Raw genomic sequence first — 20,293 nt, 5'->3', positions numbered from 1 at the left:
TTAATAGACTGAGTGTAATGTCCAAATTCAATAATAAATCATTCAAATGGCTGTGCTTTAGAAAACTTGGACTTACAAATATGAAATTTACCAAATAGAATACATTTTAATGTAAAATACATTTTTTCTGGTTCTTGTTTCCATAATATAAAATCACATCTTTAGCTTCTACCATAGTTGTATGATTTGCAAAATAATCCTCCACAATGTAGGAACAGCCATAAAATCTATGTTTTATTGTGACTTCTTCACGTTTGTTGGGGACATTTACGATTCTTGACAGACACAGCTGCCTGTGAAGTGATGCTGAACAACAAACTGACGTCATCAGGAGGCGACTCTCGCACCTCAAAGAGACAACATTGCTGAGCACATTAAAGAAGGCAGAGTGATTTGAACAGTGAGCTGTTTGCATGTCACCAGTCACACATCAGTGTGTGGATCTGTTCGCGCGCGTGCACCGCGGGAGCAGCCGTCCGCCGCGCGCAACTGTCCGTGCAGGAACAGACAGACAGACTTGGCGATGATGGCGGACTGTGTTGGCTTTCAAGCGCAAATCGCCTCGATTATAGAGATATTGGCTAATTCGGCGGTGGCGGAGATCTGCAAGCTGGTGGACGATGGGTACGCGGCGCTGCGCTCCCAGATGGACCAGGAGCGGGAGAAGAGCGAGAAGGAGAACGATGCCCTGCGGCAGAAACTACGAGAAATGGATGTCAAGATGCGGAGCTACGAGAGGAAGATGAGGAGACGGAGTCAGCGGGAGGAAATGCACGCCGTTCATTTTAGGCCACCCGAAGGTAAATAGATGGAGATGGAGGAGGCAAGAAACATGACGTGTGTGAGAGTCATGACACAGATATGTCCTCATACATGCAGTAATATGCTTATTAAAGAGCTGATGCGTTCAGTCTTTGTCAATATGAGAACATGCCTGTTTCCTAACTTCTCCAGCTCAGCTGTCATGACTGAGCACGCACTCTGACTCTACTGTGCTCTAATGTGGACCTCAGCGTCATACAGGCACACATTCTATCACACATCAATGCACCATATGGCAGGCTGGCCATAATGACAGAGGGAAAGGTTTGCTTCTGAGTTGAGGACTAAAGGCCTGGAATAGACTGGATTTGTGTCAGTTAAGGTCAATTACAAAAATGCTGCGTTCTAACCTTCCCTCCAGCCTTGCAAATAGTTTTGGTCTTATTTGTCCATGTTAGGGGATATCCACATGGAAACGGCCTGGCTGGACTCTGCTGCTGGGCTCCTATTAACCCCCAATTTTTCTCTGCTGGATTACCTTGCCTCAGTTTGCCTTGTGGTAATTTGATTAAACACATTCATTTAGGAACATGTAATATATAAGCACAGAACTGAAATAATGAATGTCATATAACTATATTTTAAGAAGGTGATCCTCTTTAAGACAGATCATCAAAATCAGGCAATAAATCAGGCCCCATGTTAAAGGACAGGTTCACATTTTTCATGTCAATGAAACTTTACACCTCCCATACTAAATCTCTCCTGTCTTAATTCTTTTCTTTGTTATCTTGTCTTTCTAAAGAATTAATACGTTTACCACACGTGTCAGATTCTCCCATGTTTAAAAAGCGTGGCCTTCTCGGCTGCTGAAGGATACCAAACACATCTTATGAATAAACAGGATATCATCCACTCACCACTAACTTGATAGACAGTGTTCAATTCAATTCAGTTTTATTTATATAGCGCAATTCATAACAGAAGTGTAATAATCAGAGAGTTTTCTCATTGTACTTTTCCTATAGAGCAGGTCTAGGCCGTACTCTTTCTAATATTATTTACAGAGACCCAACAAATCCCACCATGAGCAAGCATTTGGTTACAGTGGCAAGGAAAAACTTCCTTTAAGAGGCAGAAACCTCGAGCAGAACCAGACTCAGGGTGGGCAGCCATCCGCCGCTGCCGGTTAGGTTGAGCGAGAGAGAGAAATCTGTACAAAGACATCCCAATAAATCTAATTAATTTAGATCAATGTATTATAAAAGGAAAACTCAGAACATTAGAAGAAACGATTAAAGACAACCAAAACCCCCTTGATTTCCCAATTACTTGGGAAGGATTGACCACACAGACAAAGTCTCTCCAGCCAAGAAAAGCTTGTGGTCCAGACAGCACTAAAAACGAAATGCTCAAATGCAGCACCTCAGAGATGCAGGGTACAGTGCTGAAGTTGTTCAACATCGTACTACAGTCAAGATGTTTTCCCGACATCTTGTGCAAAGGGCTCATTTCCCCCATTCATAAGAGTGGGGACAAATCAGACTCTGATAACCACCGTGGCATCTGTGTCAGTAGTTGTCTAGGTAAACTATTCTGTAGTATTCTAAATAAAAGAATACTAGATTTCCTTGAAGAACACTCCATCTTGAGTAAAAATCAAATTGGCCTCCTTCTTAAAACACAGCACCACCGACCATGTATACACCCTTCACACTTTAATTAACAAACATGTATACCAACCAAAAAATGGTAAGATATTCACTTGTTTTATTGATTTCAAGAAAGCTTCCGACTCTATTTGGCACGATGGGCTCTATTACAGCCTTTTACACTGTGGTACAGGGGGGCAAAATATATCATCTGGTTAAATCAGTGTATTTGGAAAATAGATGTGCTGTAAAAATTGGAGACAAACAAACCGAATCCTTCACCCAGAGAAGAGGTGTTCGTCAGGGCTGCAACTTAAGCTGACTTTGTTTAATGTGTATATTAATGAACTTGCTGTACAGTGTGCTGCTTCTGGCCTCTCCCTCCTAGATAGAGAGGTGAAGTCTCGTTTTACGCTGATGACCTTGTTCTACTGTCTCCTACTGAACAAGAACTGCAGAAACAGCTGGACATAGTAGAAAAGTACTGTCAGAACTGGGCCCTGGCAGTAAATATGAAGAAAACTAATGTCATGATTTTTCAAGATTGCCCCAGATGTCAGGAGAACAAATACCAGTTTATCATTAATAATCATATCATTGAACACAGTAGGAGATATACCTACCTGGGTATAACCATAACAGCATCAGGGAGTTTCAACATGGCAGTGAACGCACTAAAAGAAAAAGCTTGAAGAGCTCTAAATGCAATTAAAAGAGAATTTTCCAATTAAAATTTGGCTTAAAATATTTGATAGTGTCATCCAGCCCATTTTGTTGTCTGGTCCACTCAGTCATCATAGCTATACCCTATTGGGACAAACATCCAACAGAATCTTTACATGCAGAATTCTGCAGATACATTTTACATGTACACAGAAAAACACCAACAGATGCATGTAGAGCAGAATTAGGCAATGATAATTAACATTCAAAAGAGAGCACTCACATGTTTTAATCACCCAAGAGCTGAGCCCAGAAAAGAGTCTCCTATGTCAGTTGGTGCTGAGACTAACTGCCCCCCCTCAGACACACTCTGACCAGTCTCACAACAGCACTGCTTTTCAAACACCAAACAGAGTAAACCGAATTATAACGTAATATAAAGAAACCTATTTGGAACATTGGAAAGAAGAAACTAAAAGCCAAAGTAGATTAGAATGTTATCTGGCCCTAAAAAGAGATTATGAATTGGCAGAATATCTCTCTACTGTCAGAGATAGAAATTAGAGATAGATCCTGACCAAGTACAGGCTCAATAACCACAAACTGGCATTCGAAAAGGAAGACACAAAAAATCCTGGCAACAAAAGAAAACAGAAAATGTGGTCACTGTTTGAAAGGTGAGGTTGAGACAGAGATGCACTTCCTCCTACAATGTACAACATTCACTGAAATAAGGAACATTTACTTTAACAAGTTCAACTCTCTGTGAATGACCTACACACACTGTAGCAGAAAAAAATGTAGCAGTGTTTAGTTTTCACTTTTTGTATTTGTATTTTAATTGCATGTCTACAATTTATTATCATTATTATTATTAGTATCATCCCAATTTACTTATCTGTATATATTTTGATATCACTATTCTTCTGTTTATGTATGTTTTTATTTTACACATGCTTTGGCAATGTTAACATCTGTTTCCCATGCCAATTAAGCCCAGTTGAACTGAATTGCGAGCTGTGCTTCTAGGACACAAACAAACAGAGGATTACAGAGATGCAGTGGTTTTCAGAAAGTTTACAGTTTTCTCGTCGACAGGACAAACATGGACTTTAAGTACTCGGCTTAATAGATTCATTGAGACTGAGACCGACCTGCGGAAGGATAATGGTAACAGGTACAAGGAAATCAAGAATAAGCAGCTACCTGAAGGTTAAGAAGAAAAGTTTGGATTTACTAGAATCAGACTGTCTGATGTCAGCAGGGAGGTTATTCCAGAAGAAGGGGGCACGATAGGAAAAGGCCCTGCAGTCAGCTGACTTCTTTTTAACTCTGGGGACAGACAGGAGGCCTGTATTCTGAGAGCGGAGAGCACGGGATAGGATATAAGGTTTAAGGAGATCAGACAGGTATGAAGGGGTGATCAAACAGAGACACTACAGGCGCAGCCGCTTCAAAAATGCAAAACAGCTGTTGGGCCTGTGGAGTGGGACTGCGTGCACCCCTGCTCAGTAGCTCTCTCAAAGCTCAACATTTATCGGTACAGTAAACGGTATTATACTCACCTGAGAGATTCACCTGGCTGGTCAAACAACAGGAAGAAAGTGGGAAAGTAGCAAAGCCCGCCTCTTGTTTTATTTGATTGGCTGCCTGGGCCAAGTTTGACATTAACGAGCGATGACACAAAGGCATGAATTAGGATCTCTGCATCAGCCAAGGACAGAAAATACCTAATTTTAGCTGAATGTTGTGTAGGTGGAAAAAGGCGATCTTGGTGATGTCTTTAATGTGCTGATCAAAAGACAGAGTAGGATCAAACGTAACACCAGGATTCTTGGCTGTCAAACTTTGAGAAATCACACAGTTGTCGAGAGTTACTGTTATTTGATCAAACTGGTATCTATGTCGAGCAGGGCCAATGACCAGCATCTCCGATTGCTGTTAAGTATGTGGGCCAAAAGTTGCTCACAATTCTTTCTAGTATTTTGAAAAGAATGGAAGGTTAGAGATGATTATTTAGAGACCCTGGATCAAGGTGTGGTCATAAGTGATGAATTAACAATAATCAGTATTGTAGGTCCCAGAAATGGCCAGAGATCTTTAAAAGGTTTATGTAGTAGAGGGTCGAGGAGGCAGATGGTTGGTTTAGAAGCTAAAACCAACTTAGAATGACTTAGAAACAAAAATTGTAACAGGAGAGACTTACTGGGATTCAACATATGAATATTGAACTAGCGATTTTACAGAAGTAGCTGGAGACGAGGAACTGATTTTGTATCTAATCTCATCTATTTTTCTGCAGAAAAAATCTAAAAAGTCATGAGCTGTAAAGGGCGAGCAGCGTACAGACGGCTGCCTTTGAGTAAGTTTGGCTACTGTGTCAAAGAGAAATCTAGGATTATGTTTATTATTACTGATTAAGCAAGAGAAATGTGCTGCTTTGGCAGCAATCAGAGCATGCTTGTAATTTAATACACACTCATGCCATGAGAGGTAAACTTCCAGTTTTGATGTACGCCATTTGTGTTCCATTCTCAAAGGCCTGCTTAAGAGCATGTGTTTCATCAGTAAACCAGGGTGTAGACCTCTTTGACCGTCTTGTTTTGGTAGAAAGAGGTGCAACTGATCCAGGAAACTAGAAAGGACTGTGTTTAACTCTAAAGAGTACGGTCTAGACCTGCTCTATAGGAAAAGTGCAATGAGATAACTTCTGTTATGAATTGGCGCTATATAAATACAATTTAATTGAATTGAAGTTTAAGTCACTGTTACAACTTCCAAAAGGGTCTGTTGCTGCAGTGAACAGAGCCAGGACCAAAGGCAGTCGTTCACCAAGTTCAGTTAAAGTTGACGGACCAATGTGGCAAGTGGTGAATACATCAGCACCAACCTTACAAGGGCAGACTAGTATCGCTTCAAATTTAATAAAAAAGTGGTCAGACATCACGGATGTGACAGGAGAGACAGTCGGAGCAGAAACCTCTAACCTGCACGATAGTATCAAGCCAAGGGTGTTACCACTGGAGTGAGGTTACTGTACAGACTGAGTGAAACCAAAAGTATCAAGACGTGCCAGAAAGGCTTTACTTAGAGGATTGAAGGCCTTATTCAGGTGAATATTGAAATCACCAATAATTAAAATCTCATTAGAATGAGTAACAAGGTCTGAGATAAAATCTCCAAACTCTACTAAAAATTGGGAATAAGGGCCAGGCGATCTATTGAGTACCACAAGGTGGAATGATCTGAGTTTGTTGCCCTGGACAGAGCAATTCATAGTTGTTTGAGATGGTTTTAATACAAGAGCCTCAAATGAGTTGCATTTAATATCAAGATTGGAGGTTAAATTGAAAAAAGAATTATAGATTAAAGCAACACCTCCACCTTGTTTAGTAGCCCGAGAAACATGGGCATTGGTATAGTCAGGTGGGGAAGCTTCATTTAATGATAGGAAAACATTTGGTTTCAGCCATGTTTCACATAAGCCAGTCATATCCAGACTGAAGAATCAAATAATTTATCAGTGCAGCTTTGGTAGATAGAGATCTGTTATTCATAAAGCCAAATTTGAGTGACTGTTGGGTCTGCAGCTTTCAGTAACTGCCCAATCTGTACAGCTAGCAGTAGATGACGTATTAATTGGAACCAGATACCTCCATTATTTGTAGAAAATCTTGATGGCCTGCACATGCGATGGTGTTTCACATATGTAGGGAAAGCGAACTTGTGAAGAATAAGCTAGAGGACTCCAAATCTGCACTAACTATAAAATCTAGCAGGATCTCTAATCACCTGCTGAGTGCTCAGTCCCTAATGTCAAACTTGACATAAATACCTGTCTATATTCCTAGATAAAATAGCACCACCTATTCCAGTAGGATGGATGCTTTCAGCAGGTCAGGGCAGCCCTAGAAAGAAGGCCAGTAACATCAGCAAAACCAAATCCCTGCTTATTTCAATAATGAGCCAGCAGTGACTATAGGCCAGGCCACGCAACTGGCTACTTGCTCTTGCTAGCCTTCCCTCACTGCTGAACAGGGATACACTCTGCAGTGTTGTGTTTTCAGCTTGTTGTGCTGCACTCAAGTGGCCAAATATATCACCTTTGATAACTGTGGTGTTCATACAATTTCTCTTTAGTTAAATTGCTTTATTACTTTGTCCAATTTGCTCTTATCATAGTGGTAAGTGTACAAAAACCTATGTCACCATTGCTATTTCAGTGTTTCCTGCAGTAGTGGAGGTGGGCCAATTTAAAAATTTAAAAGAGACCTCCTACTGTGACATCAATGACAGGTGTGTGGCTAGAAGTTTCAAAATACAAAGAGCGGTGCAGCAGCAGTTTCCTGCCCTCTGACAGTCAAGGTGGATTAACTCTTCAACATCTTAAACTTTAGTACAGTTTATCAGCTTCAGAAGCACCACAGAGAAGAGAATATCCAGTCAGGACACAGTCTTAACACTGTTTTGGACAACCTCCTGAAATTTCTGAAAGGCCTGTGGTGAGGAAGCACAATGCTATGTGTCAGCTGCCTCCGCACTTTCAGAATCAGAAATACTTTACTTTAGAGGCCTGAACCCAACGAATGATGGACGTATTCCTCCCTGCTGCTTGTATTTTGTGGAATTTAAACTAAAAATTATATTGTAACTTTTAAAGAACTTAAGATTTGGTTTGGGGGCAGCTGAGTGGTTTACTGTCTTGGGGCACTTTTCAGTTCAATTCAATTCAATTTTATTTATATAGCACCAATTCATAACAGAAGTTATCTCCTTGCGCTTTTCCTATAGAGCAGGTCTAGACCGAACTCTTTACAATATTATTTACAGAGACCCAACAAATCCCACCATGAGCAAGCATTTGGCGACAGTGGCAAGGAAAAACCTTCTTTAAGAGGGCAGAAACCTCGGACAGAACCAGACTCAATGGTGGATGGCCATCCGCCGCTGCCATGAGAGAGAGAGAGAGAGAGAGAGAGAGAGAGAGAGAGAGAGAGAGAGAGAGAGAGAGAGAAGGGGATTGGGGGAAGGGGGAAGGGGATAGGGTTAGGGAGTTACAATGCAAAGACCACGAAGAATTATTATTATTTTTTTATAGTAGAATAGTAATTATAGTGTTAATATTAATAAACTAGTAATAACAGGAATGACAGCCACAGGAAAGCACGTTCCCCCTCCGAGCCAAACAAACCTCCAAACTGACTGTCAGGGGAAATCGCCACGTCCAACGAAAATAACAACTCCACGTCTCCAGGGGGGAAACTAACACAAACCCCCGGACAGGAGTCCCGGTTAAAAGTAATATCACGGAAAGCAAGCGGGATCCAGAAAGAGGCGGCATCCGTTACCAACTCTCCGTGCTGTGGTACCCCAACAGAGAGGCTCCCTGCCCCGGCATGCACCGCGCAAGGCTTTCCGTGGTGGCGACACATGGAAGGTTAAAAAAAAAAAAAAGTGGAAATCTAGCTTTCACCAACTGGGACATGTCGTGTGCCAAACTCCATTTAAAAAACACTCAAGTTTCTGTGCAGGCTGAGTGCCAAGGCATTGCATGCATACATGAGCTGACCGCTGCTGCTGTGGTGTGGCTTTTTCAGTTTTCAAGTTTTTTTATACTACTGCATTACTACATTTTCACTCCCAGTGACAGACTGCAAATCAAATGATATTTTTACATAAGAACAGAGCATTATCAGAAATCAGATAGCACACTATTTGAAGCACTGTAAATCTGAAGCTATAGGAGCTCATTCAGAAGCTAAGAAATTATTTTGAAGATATAGGTTGTATATGCTAAATGATGACGTGGTTAGCCAAAATCCCACAAGGCAGGAAAACCTGTGGACAATACTTGCTCAGTGTTCTGTGTTATTTTGTCAGGACCTGACGACCATCAGTCTCTGGTGTCACCTCTTCCAGCTGTCTCTGAAGACAAATCCTTCCATTGCATTTCAAAGGTAAACATTAATCAGCAGAATGTTTTTAAATGTGGTCTATTGAGTCTTGTGGGCACTTCACAACTATTCCAGGGCTATACTACAGGTCTGAGTTCTAGGTTCATGAACTCTGTGATAAATTACCTGATAAATGCAGATAGGTCTTGTCATGTTCCAGCTGCTTTTCACTGTATCACAGCAGGAGGAAACCAATGTGTTGCCACTGGTGAAGCAGGAGAAAGTGGAGAAAAACGACTGCAACCTGGACCTCAAGGTGGAGGTCAACATCAGGGCAGAGTGTGGCCTGTCTACTGGTGAGTGTGGCTCTGTACATAATTAAATCAGTGATTCATTGATTATTCATATGGTTTCAATGTTTACTCTGGTTTTAATACACACAAAGCAGAATATGAAGATATACTAGAGGACAGCTGATGAAAAGTTTACACCACGTCTGGACTTCAGTCGACTAGTCAGTTTGTCTCCATTAATACACCTTAGCAGCCAGTTTTGTGATAAAACATTCTAAACAAAAGGTTCACCTAGTAGCTTTTTCTGAAGCTTTGAGTGTATCCCAAGGCCTTGATCAGATGAACCTTGAGTTTAGAATATTTTATCGCAGATATGTCTTTCTAAGGTCAAGAATCAACCTCTAAGCTCAAGCAAACACTTTGCCAAACATGTGTCACTAATAACATTATTGATTGCTTTATTGCATTGCAATGATTGCTAAAACTGAGCCATCATTACTGTTATTAGTTTCACCTATGCTCTTCCTGCAATGACAAGTCAGATGTCTGCTGTAAAAAGGGTCTATCTAGGTCTATTAATTTGGTTTCCAGAAGGGAATCACGATACGATTCACAACAGACAAGATATTTTCTCTGTGTCAATAATAGATTCAAGTTATGCTAGCATACTGATGACCTAATAGTTGCCACCTCAGTAGCTAAATCATATTGAATTCCCATGGTACAAAGCTGTTTTAATTTATTTCCCTGGCCTTTGGTGCTAACAAGCTAACAAAAGTTAGCTAACATTGTTGCTAACCATAAATATATTCAATTCACTTTTAATTTACTTTTATTTATATAGCGTCAAGTCATAAGTTATCTCCTTGCAATTGTCCTATAGAGCAGGTCTAGACCGTACTCTTTATAATATTATTTACAGAGACCCAACAATTCCCACCATGAGCAAGCACTTGGCGACAGTGGTGAGAGAGAGAGATTCCATAAGAGTAACTGCACCAAAGAGTTCCTGAATACATCTCAAACGTGGACCTAAAAAAGTGGGATATTTTGCAAAATAACCTTCAAATAATCTTCAGAAATTATTTGGATTTTAATGGATATATTTTTTAAATCAAAACAACTGGCTGACTGTCAAGCTAGCTAGCAACTGTTAACTGCTACCAACATTCCAAAGGACAAACTGCACTGAAGAAGCTAACAGAAGAGGTACCTTATAAAGGCAAGAAGAAAAATTTAAAGATTCTTGTTGGTAACAATATATCTGGCAAACTGTACATAGTTCCGTTTTTTGCCAGTGTTTGTAGGCCAGAAAAACTAGCAAAGTAAGTAGCTAGTTAGGAGCCTAGCCTAACAGGTTGTCACCATGGAAACCGATCAGAAGGCAGCACAGCACAGCTCTCAGAGTAGAGAGCAAGGAGATTCAGTACCCTGCTAAATGTACGAGTGGAACAACTAGGGAGAAACACAAGGAGAAGACACTCTATGAATACCCAGAGGACCTCTTCACTGATTGCGCCCAACAAAAAGAAGAATAACCTCATATTCTTCACTGATTCCATCTACATCTGGAAAGATAAAGATGTGCAGCAATTAAGCATATGTATCCAGCGAGGGCATTGGTTCAAGAGGCAGATTAAAGATCTGGAAAGATGAACACCTTGACAAGGATGACCCTCTGCTTACCATCACATACTACACCAAAGGAAAGGTCATGGTCCAAGGGAATGAAGCCAACCTGGAGTCCTTTTAAGAGGCATTTCCCCAGTTGAAAGCTGAGGTGGACACCAAGAGGATCAATGTCCCTTCTGATGATGATGATGATGATGATGAAAGCCCATTAGGGAAGGGTTATCCATCTCTGCTCCTCCCACACCTGCCAGCTCCACCAACCAGCTGAAGGAGAGTATGGCTCTGCTGGAGCTGGACTTTGCTGAATTCAAATAGCTGACCCAAGCCAGGCTGTCTGACCACCCAGACAACACTCTACAGCAGCTTAAAGAGGAGCTCCAGCAGCTAAAGAGAGACAACCAGGCCTTGACATCTGACCTCAGAGGAAGTCTAGAGGCACTCAAACAAGAGAACAGTTAGCCAAAGTGAGGGAAGATGCTGAGAATAGAGGAAAGAGACCAACACTCAGTCCCCACAATTACAAGTACTGAGACACAGACTCTCCCTGCCAGTGTCTCAAACCCCTGCCTTGTCTCTGTCCCACCCTCTCTGCTCTGCACTCAGCCCAACAATACCCTGGCACCTGCTGATACATCCATACAGCCAGCTGCCAACAGCCAGCTCTGCCCATTCCAGCTTCCTTCCAGAGGAAGCCCCACAAGTGGTCCTGCTGGCTGACTCTAATAGGGAATTCCTGGACACAAACAAGCTTTTTTCCTGGTAAGTGTTATCTAAATGCTGCAGCACCACAGGTCAGGCAATGAAGTTTTTAAAAAAGGAGACCCTCAAGAGCCCTCGATGCCTGGTGATCAACACAGGAACAAATGACATACACAGCCTCCATAAAGACACTGCTGAGGCAGTGAGGAAGATGGCAGAGCAGGCCAGTAGGGAGTTCCCTGAGACCCCCATTGTGGTCTCGACCCTGCTGCCTAGGACAGACACCCCTTCTCATGTCATCCATGACATTAATATGGAGATCATAAGAAGATGTGCCACCTTACCCAATGTCCACCTGGCCCTCCATCCAACCATTGGCACCTGGGACCTCTATGATGGACTCCATCTACAGAGAGAGCCGGTGAAGATATTGCAAATACCCTCAAAGACACGGCCCTGGGACACAATGCCCCCAGGGCTCCTCTTCCCCATCACCACGCACCCACAACCTCACCACTTTGAAGCACAATCAGAACAGGTTACCTTCTCCCTCCTTAGCCCCTGCCCACCAACCACCTTTACAGCTTCAGCAGCTATGTGTTATGTGGCAGCACCTGCCCCTGGTCCCCCTCCCCACCGACAGCAGCAGAGCTATACTGCAGTTGTAGCCTACTGCCACAGTCCCTCCCCCTGCTACCTCTGAGCTGGTAGACATCAGGGAGATGCTGCACACCCTGTGCACCGTGCTTCTGTTCAGCTAAGATGCATACTCAGAACACCTTGTCACTTGAGAAATAGAATGATAGCAATAGCAGTAGTATCAAGATGTTGATGTTATTGTGTTAATAGAAACACTGTGTCAAAATGATCTCTATTTATATACCCCCAGTAGATTCTCCTTATTTTGAAGAAGACATTTTTGAAACTCTCGACTCAGAAATCACCTATTTCCAGACCCAGATCCGCATGGATGATCAGGAATTTAACCTGATGTCATCACCAACCATCACCCCTCAGAACAACCTTGACTCTGAAATAAACCAAAGTGGCAGGGAGGTAGTGCAACTCTGTCGGCCTTTAGGCCTGTACATACTTAATGGTAGGTTCAGAGGAGATTCCTTAGGGAGATTCACATACTCCTCAGCTCTTAGGTCTAGTGTAGACTATGCAATCACTGACATGGACCCCTCCACTATCAGTGCATTCGCTGTCTTACAGCAATCCCCCCTTTCAAACCACAACCAAATAAATGTGTTCTTTAAACTCTCAGGTCAAATGAGTGACACAAAAAGGAACCCAGTAAGCTGTATAGAATAAAACCCTACTTACAGATGGGCCCAAGACAGTGGAGACAAATGAACTCACCTGATCTGATGAATGACATATCCGTATATAATCAAAATCAATATGTCCCTACCAGAGATGGTGTAAAAAAGGTGATGATATCAGTATGATATTTTATAAGGGAGCTGTTAAAGCTAACCTTATTAAACAAAAACGGAAGCCTGTTAAAAAGCAAAACACAGACAAATGGTTTGATCAAGAATGCAAGACTGTCAGAAAAGACTTGAGAAAAATGGCAAATGAAAAACATCGCCAACCAAACAACCCAGCCTTATGCATTAGGTACAATGACATTTTAAGCAAATATAAATGTACAATTAGGAACAAAAAACAAAATTATACCTACAGAAAACTTGAAGATATTGAAAACGCCATTAATCAAAATCAATTCTGGGATATGTGGAACAACTTTAACACAAAGCAACCACAAGCACTACCCATCCAAAATGGTGACATCTGGAGAGCACATTTTGAAAATCTGTACAAAGACATACCAATAAATCAAATTAATTCAGATCAATGTATTATAAAAGACAAACTCCAAACATTAGAAGAAAGGATTAAAGACAACCAAAACCCCCTTGATTTCCCAATTATTTGGGAATAATTGACCACACAGACAAAGTCTCTCCAGCCAAGAAAAACTTGTGGTCCAGACAGCATTAAAAACGAAATGCTCAAATGCAGCGCCCCAGAGATGCAGGGTACAGTGCTGAAGTTGTTCAATATTGTACTACAGTCAGGATGTTTTCCCGACATCTGGTGCAAAGGGCTCATTTCCCCCATTCATAAGAGTGGGGACAAATCAGACCCTTGTAACTACCGTAGCATCAGTGTGTCTAGGTAAACTATTCTGTCGTATTCTATTCTTGTGTTGAAGTTGTTCAATATCGTACAGGATGTTTTGCCAACATCTGGTGCAAGGGGCTCATTTCCCCTATTCATAAGAGTGGGGACAAATCTCTACCGTGGCATCTGTGTCAGCAGTTCTCTAGGTAAACTGCTCTGTAGTATTCTAAATAAAAAAATCCTTGATTTCCTTGCAGAACACTCCATCGTAAAAATGAAATTGGCTTCCTCCCAAAACACTACCCCACCGACCATGTGTACACCCATCACACTTTAATTAACAAACATGTACACCAAACAAAAAATGGTAAGACAAATAAACTGAATCCTTCACCCAGAGAAGAGGTGTTCGTCAGGGCTGCTAAGGGCGGCCCAGCCAGTTATTAGGTTTAGGGGGCAATCACTATTTCACACAGGGCCATGTAGGTTTGGATTTAGTTTTCCCTTAATAATAACAACCTTCATTTAAAAACTGCATTTTGTGTTTACTTGTGTTATCTCTGACTAATATTTAAATTTGTTTGATGATCTGAAACATTTAAGTGTGACAAACATGCAAAAAAAAAAGAAATCAGGAAGGGGGCAAACACTTTTTCACACCACTGTATATCAACATGCCACAACCTAAGGGACATGACCTACATGCACACGCATACACACAAATGTTGCAGTGTTTAGTTTTCACTTTTTGTATTTGTATTTTAACTGCAAGTCTACAGTTTTATTTTTTTATTTATTATTATTATTATCATTATTATTATTATCCTATCTTACTTATCTGAATATATTTTAATATCACAATTCTTCTGTTTATGTATGTTTTTATCCATCTGTTTCCCATGCCAATAAAGTCCAATTTAATTGAACTGAATTGAAAGAGAGGCACACAGCTGTGCTTGTGGGACACAAACAAACAGAGGGTTAAAGAGATGCAGTGGTTTTCAGAAAGTTTACAGTTTTTTCGTCGACAGGACAAACATGGACTTTAAGTACTCGGCTTACAGTAGTAGATTCATTAGACTGAGACCGACCTGCGGAAGGATAATGATACAAGGCAATCATAAATAAGCAGCTACCTGAAGGTTAACAAGAAAAGTTTGGATTTAATGGAGTCAGACTGTCTGATGTCAGCAGGGAGGTTATTTCAGAGGAAGGGGGCATGATAGGAAAAAGATAGCGAGAGAGCATATAGTAGCACAATGCAAATTCCACATTGAATTTTAAAATAATAATGTAATGGTAGTGGTAATATTAATAAAATAATAATAATGATAGGAATAATAATGATATAGTAGTAATAAGACTAATAATTGTAGTAGCGGTTGTTGAGCAGGAACATGGGAGCAGTAGGAGGCCCTGCAATCATAGATCCAGTCTCTGCAGCTCCGGAGGCAGAAATACCTGATGAAAGTGACAGAAGCCTGAGGAGAGAGACGAGAAAGCACAAAACTACGGGAGAGAGAAGATGTTGAGTTAGTAACATGCATTAATAGGATAAGAATGCATACACATGGAGAGGGAGAGTAGGAGAGAGGATCTCTGCCGCTGCCATCTTGCAGCAGGTTCTGGCCAGTTCAAATAGTAGAAAATGCCAGACTAATATTTCACAGGTGAGAAGTTATTTTACAATATTTTCCTGTTACAATTCAGTTGAATTTGATATATCACAATAAGCAATCCTTCTTTTAAGCTGATATAATGTTAAATGACAGTTCTGATACAAAGTTAAGCTAAAAAAAAAGATGAATATTTTTAGTAAATAATATATCAGTAAGATGCTGAAGATGATATCATTCATTTATGTCGCTATATGTATTATTATCATAAGTATGTTAGTCCTAAATGATCTACTTTAAAGTGTTTGTTTACAACTCATTCATGGCACTAACGTGACATACAGTAACTTGTGTGCCTGAATTGTAGCTACAAAAAGTTACATCACAACTCTGCACAACCCTGCTGATATACTCTGTATAAAATCTTTGTAAATAATGTGTGTGTAACTTATAATGTAAATGAGCAAAATATTAATATTTCACAATAAATGCAATTAAAAACAGAATTGTGAAGCCTGCCAGAAATAATAATGAAGTTTATTTATATAGCAATTTTCAAGAGAAGACACCACAAAGTGCTTTACAATAACAACAACAATAGAAAAAAGCATCAGACAATAAATATGTATTTTTTTTAAAAGCAAGTCCAAACAAATGGGTCTTGAGCTGCTTTTTAAAGGAGTCCACAGTGTCCAAAGATCTTAAGTCCAATGGGAGAGAGTTCCAAAGTTTAGGCACTACATCCTCAAAAGCACAGTCTCCTTTTGTCTTGAGCCTCGAGCAAGGAACAACCAACAGACCCTGATCAGAGGACCTCCAGTTTCTACTGGTATTATAAGCTGCAGTAGCTCTTTAATGTAGGCAGGTGCCTGACCATGCAGTTTAGCAATGTTTCTCAGCTGGTAGAAACAGGAGCGAACCAAACAACTAAACAAGACTAAAGCTTGGCCCATGGAAACTCCTAGATTACGGACTGTAGGTTTAACAGAAGAGGATAAAGGGCCAAGACTTTCCGTCACCTTTGGGACAATGCCACCTGGGGCAGAAATAAGAACTGTTTTGTCATTGTTTAACTGGAGAAAATGATGTGCCATCCAATATTTTATAGAGTTGAGGCAATTCAGTGGAACAGACAGCTTTGAAACATTTTGAGGCTTAAACGATGTATAATTGAAAAACAGAGATTCAGTAGATGAGGCCACAATGAACAACAGTGACCAGTGTGGTATCTAGTGTGTGGTATAGGTGTATCGTTGCTAACAAGGGATTGTGGATGCTCTTTTTTTGGGTGTGGGCTTGCCTCACCCATCCTCCGAGAATTTTTTATCATGTTCTAACTTCTTTGTATGTTAAATAAAGGAAATGCTGTTGACTAAATGTGCCTGGCTTAAACATGGCTTGTATTAAATCCCAGCTATTAACATTGGTAACACTAGGCTACAGCAAAAATGAATACAAATGATTACCATGTTGGATGGACCATACCAAAGGAGTTTTTTTAATATTTTTATTTCAAAAAATGAAATTGAATTGAAACAACTTGGATTTCCTAAGAGAGAGAAAACTGATGTCCACTGGAATATCTTGGGTCTGATCTAGCCTAGATTTGTCCCCAAATCGGATTTATTTATAGTTTTTGATTTTCCTAAAATTCACACTCTTCCTGTCAATCCTCATCAGCCCTCTCTGTCTGTCTCTTTTTGAGAGTTGAGAGCCGAACAGTACAGCAATAATGTTTTTCTGAATGATTCTCTTTGAATTTCCCTCTTTTTCTTTAACTCCCTTCACCCTGTTCCTCTGTGCCTGTCTGTCCTTCTTCAGCCCTGGAGCCCAGTGAGGAACCCCCCCCCAGTGATATTGTTCTTGACACCAGTGTCACCAACATCACCTCCTCCACTACCCAGCCCTCTTGCTCCCCCACTGACGCTACAATGGATCTGACCTGCAGGCCTCGAGCGAAACGTAAAGCCACCAAGCCTCTGGGCAACAGTTTAACAGTCAGCAGTGGGGGGGTCCCAGCCTCCGAGGCTGCTCGCAGGGACCTTGGAGGGAGCTTAACAGATGGTGCTCTAAAACCAGAGATCCAGACAGATGATACTACAGAAGATGAACTTAATCCCTCTCAGCTGTCAGCCCCTTTAGCCTCAGATGAGCCCAGCCCCGACCGCCTCAACAGCCTGGGCCTGGACCTGGCCTGGATGCAGGAGAGGGTCAGCCATCTTGGTGCAGCGTATGCAGTAGCACAGCTGGGTTTGGGGAACTCAGAAACTGGCCACCCCTCTGCCTCCTTCCCCTCGCAGGGAGGAGGAGACAGTCTAGATGGCCCTCCAACCATGCTCTTCACAGGTGGCGCTCATGAAATGGCTGCTTTCGCTGCCTCCTTCGACATGGCTGCCGCTGCTGCTGCTGTCGTAGCTGCACCACCTCCACCGCCTCCTCCACCCCCTCCCCCTACAGCTCCTTCTGCCACCACTACCAGCCAGAGGCGGCCTTACAGGAGTGGCGCTGCTAAAGAACCTGTGGTGTGCGCTGTGTGCGGGCGTGTCTTCCCCAGTGCAGCCACCCTGGAGCTGCACCAACGGGTGCACACAGGGGAGAGACCCTACACCTGCCCCCACTGTGGAAAGGGCTTTGCCCAGCCCAACAATCTGCGGGTCCACCTCCTCATCCACACTGGGGAGAGGCGTTATCGATGTACACTGTGCGGGAAGAGTTTCATCTCATCCAGCCACCTGAAGAGGCACCGCACAGTCCACACGCAGGAGAAGCCTTACAGCTGCTCACGCTGCGGACAGTCCTTCAGCCAAATGTGTAGCGTTCGCAGACATCGGCAGCAGTCCCAGTGTGGCCTGTAGGCTGACCGCTGGATGAGGTGGCATCTGAAAGTGATCCTCGTACAGTTTGGACTCTTTGAAGGGTGAATGATTGAAATCCCTTCATATGAGAATTCTAGCATCTTATGTATGCACGAACAAATGAGAAACAAGGCTGTATCCTGTGATATCATGGCACGTAGAGTTGATATTTGTCCTAGATCATAGCGGTAATATGTGAATTCTGTTTTTAGGTGGATTTCCCCTAAAGCCCTCTTAGCCTTTTCTTACTCCTTGTTTCAAACTGAGAGAGGATCACAGAGTGGACTGGAAAAGAGTGCCTGAGACAGTGTTGATAACACTTAATCCATCCATTTGTCATCAAATGGTCTTGTTTGTGACAGACTATCTTTAGCTAGCACACATGCACTGATCCAGGAGAAGAGGGTCATGGCACAGCCATCATTCCAGTCGCCTGACCACCTGGTGAAACAGGATGAACAGCACCATATTTTGAGCTCTATAGTATTTAAGTAATGAGTTGATTACTGTGACTTCTAAAACCAGATTCACATTTCCAGACACTCACAGCTTTTCTTGTTTGTTTTAGGACTGCTGGCACTACAGGATTTAAATACTCACACTGCAAAGTGTCTATGAAAGTTCTGCTTGAAGTATTTGCAGTATATTTTTTGCCTCGAAGCAGGGGGAACCTGTTAGCTTAGTTAGCCTAGCTAAGTCAAAAGGAAAACAGCTACACGTTTCAACAACTCCAAAGCTGTCTTACTGACATCACATGTTTTATGTAGTCAACATATGTAGTAATGAAAAAGTAGAAGCAGATAGCAGTTTCTGAGCTGAACATTGATAGTACAAAGCATTTCTGAATTGTGGTGTTCATAATATGGTTGCCATTCTTAAGCACTGTCTTTATTGTCAATGAACCCAACCTTGAGATGTATTGGTGAATATCTTGCTAGCTAAGATACAACATAAAAATATGACATCTTTGGAATTGTTAGTAGTTGTTTTTTAAAGTTATGACGGAGCCAGCTAACAAGCTACCTGCTTCTGCTTGCCTTTTGTCTTTGTGCTAAACTAGGCTAACCACATCCTGGACCTATCTCTGTACTGTACTCTCAGAAATCATATAACATCCATCTTCTTTAGTATATTTTGCAAAATGTCAGACTCTACCTTTAAAGCACTTTAAATGTTCCCATAACTATTTGTTAAAGCCATGGGCAAAATTTGGAGGCAGTGCTGATACACAATTAGTTTTTCATGATGTATTTATCACATATCGTCCACCCTATTACTTATATTGCGACAGTATCATTAATGAGTGGCTTTCTCGAAGCAGCCTAGTGTTGAATAGTAAATGTTGGCACTTGAAGTAAATCTTGTAGTGCAGGCCTGCACTTTCTTGTCTATGATTGTGTTCATGATTACGTCTGTCACAGTGATTGTCAGTATTTTTTTTTTTACTCCTCATTTCTCAAGAATAGAGGGGAATATGTAATGTGCTGTTGTCCAGAAGATTGACCTCTACGTGTGTTTCCAGAATTGGGCAGTGGAATCAGAATATTACATTTTTTTAGGTGGAAGCTCAGTTGACACAGGCCTGCAATGGTTTAATCCCCCTTTCTCAATTTTTCACAGATTGAAACCTGAGGTGTAACAGTCTTTTTAATCTCCATCATTCTTTGTTCTCAATTATCAAAGAACAAAGGACTGTAAAAATATGTAAAGTAAAAACATATATATATCAGAGAGTCGTGTTTGTATGTGTAGGTGTTTGGATGTAATTGGCACTAGCTGTAGGTTGCACAGCTAAAACAAATATTTTGCCTTTTAGTATTCTTTCATGACATGTTCCAGTGTTTTAAAATGTATGGGTATCATTAAACATGTAAAAGGTTTGCAATGAACTTGGCTGTGCTATGGGCATCATTTCTGTGGTCTGACCTCTATTATAGGGCTGGACCGTCTTTATAATCGAGACTCGAGAGTATGTGTGAATTTGACTTGCCTAAACGGAGATGAGAAGTGATGAAACAAAATATATACCACAAATAAAAGTGCAAAATGTATTGCTTTCATACGATTAATAACAGCAGATTTCCTTAGCATTTT

General features: G+C 41.4%; 1 protein-coding gene across 2 annotated transcripts; it reads left to right on the top strand.

Annotated features, from left to right (window-relative positions):
- The first annotated feature begins 21 nt into the window (after window positions 1-21).
- Window positions 22-20,088, top strand: LOC122871105 (zinc finger protein 316-like). 2 transcript variants are annotated; one of them, XM_044185752.1, is made up of 4 exons: window positions 182-800; window positions 8,958-9,034; window positions 9,213-9,327; window positions 17,166-20,088. In XM_044185752.1, the coding sequence occupies exons 1-4, from the start codon at window positions 524-526 to the stop codon at window positions 18,197-18,199; spliced, it is 1,503 nt and encodes a 500-aa protein (XP_044041687.1). In that variant the 5' UTR covers window positions 182-523; the 3' UTR covers window positions 18,200-20,088. The 2 variants fall into 2 exon arrangements, with proteins under 2 accessions (XP_044041697.1, XP_044041687.1); XM_044185762.1 differs by lacking the exons at window positions 8,958-9,034; window positions 9,213-9,327 and having other exon boundaries at window positions 22-800.
- Window positions 20,089-20,293: the final 205 nt, after the last annotated feature.

This window comes from Siniperca chuatsi, linkage group LG3 (assembly GCF_020085105.1).
Source record: "Siniperca chuatsi isolate FFG_IHB_CAS linkage group LG3, ASM2008510v1, whole genome shotgun sequence".
In the NCBI taxonomy this organism is placed as follows: domain Eukaryota; kingdom Metazoa; phylum Chordata; class Actinopteri; order Centrarchiformes; family Sinipercidae; genus Siniperca; species Siniperca chuatsi.
This window is presented reverse-complemented; position numbering and strand designations above follow the sequence as displayed.

Coding starts and splice junctions, on each gene's coding strand:
- LOC122871105 (XM_044185752.1), top strand. CDS start 524: ATGATGGCGGACTGTGTTGGCTTTCAAGCGCAAATCGCCTCGATTATA. Junction 801..8,957: donor TCATTTTAGGCCACCCGAAG/GTAAATAGATGG, acceptor TTATTTTGTCAG/GACCTGACGACCATCAGTCT. Junction 9,035..9,212: donor CCTTCCATTGCATTTCAAAG/GTAAACATTAAT, acceptor ACTGTATCACAG/CAGGAGGAAACCAATGTGTT.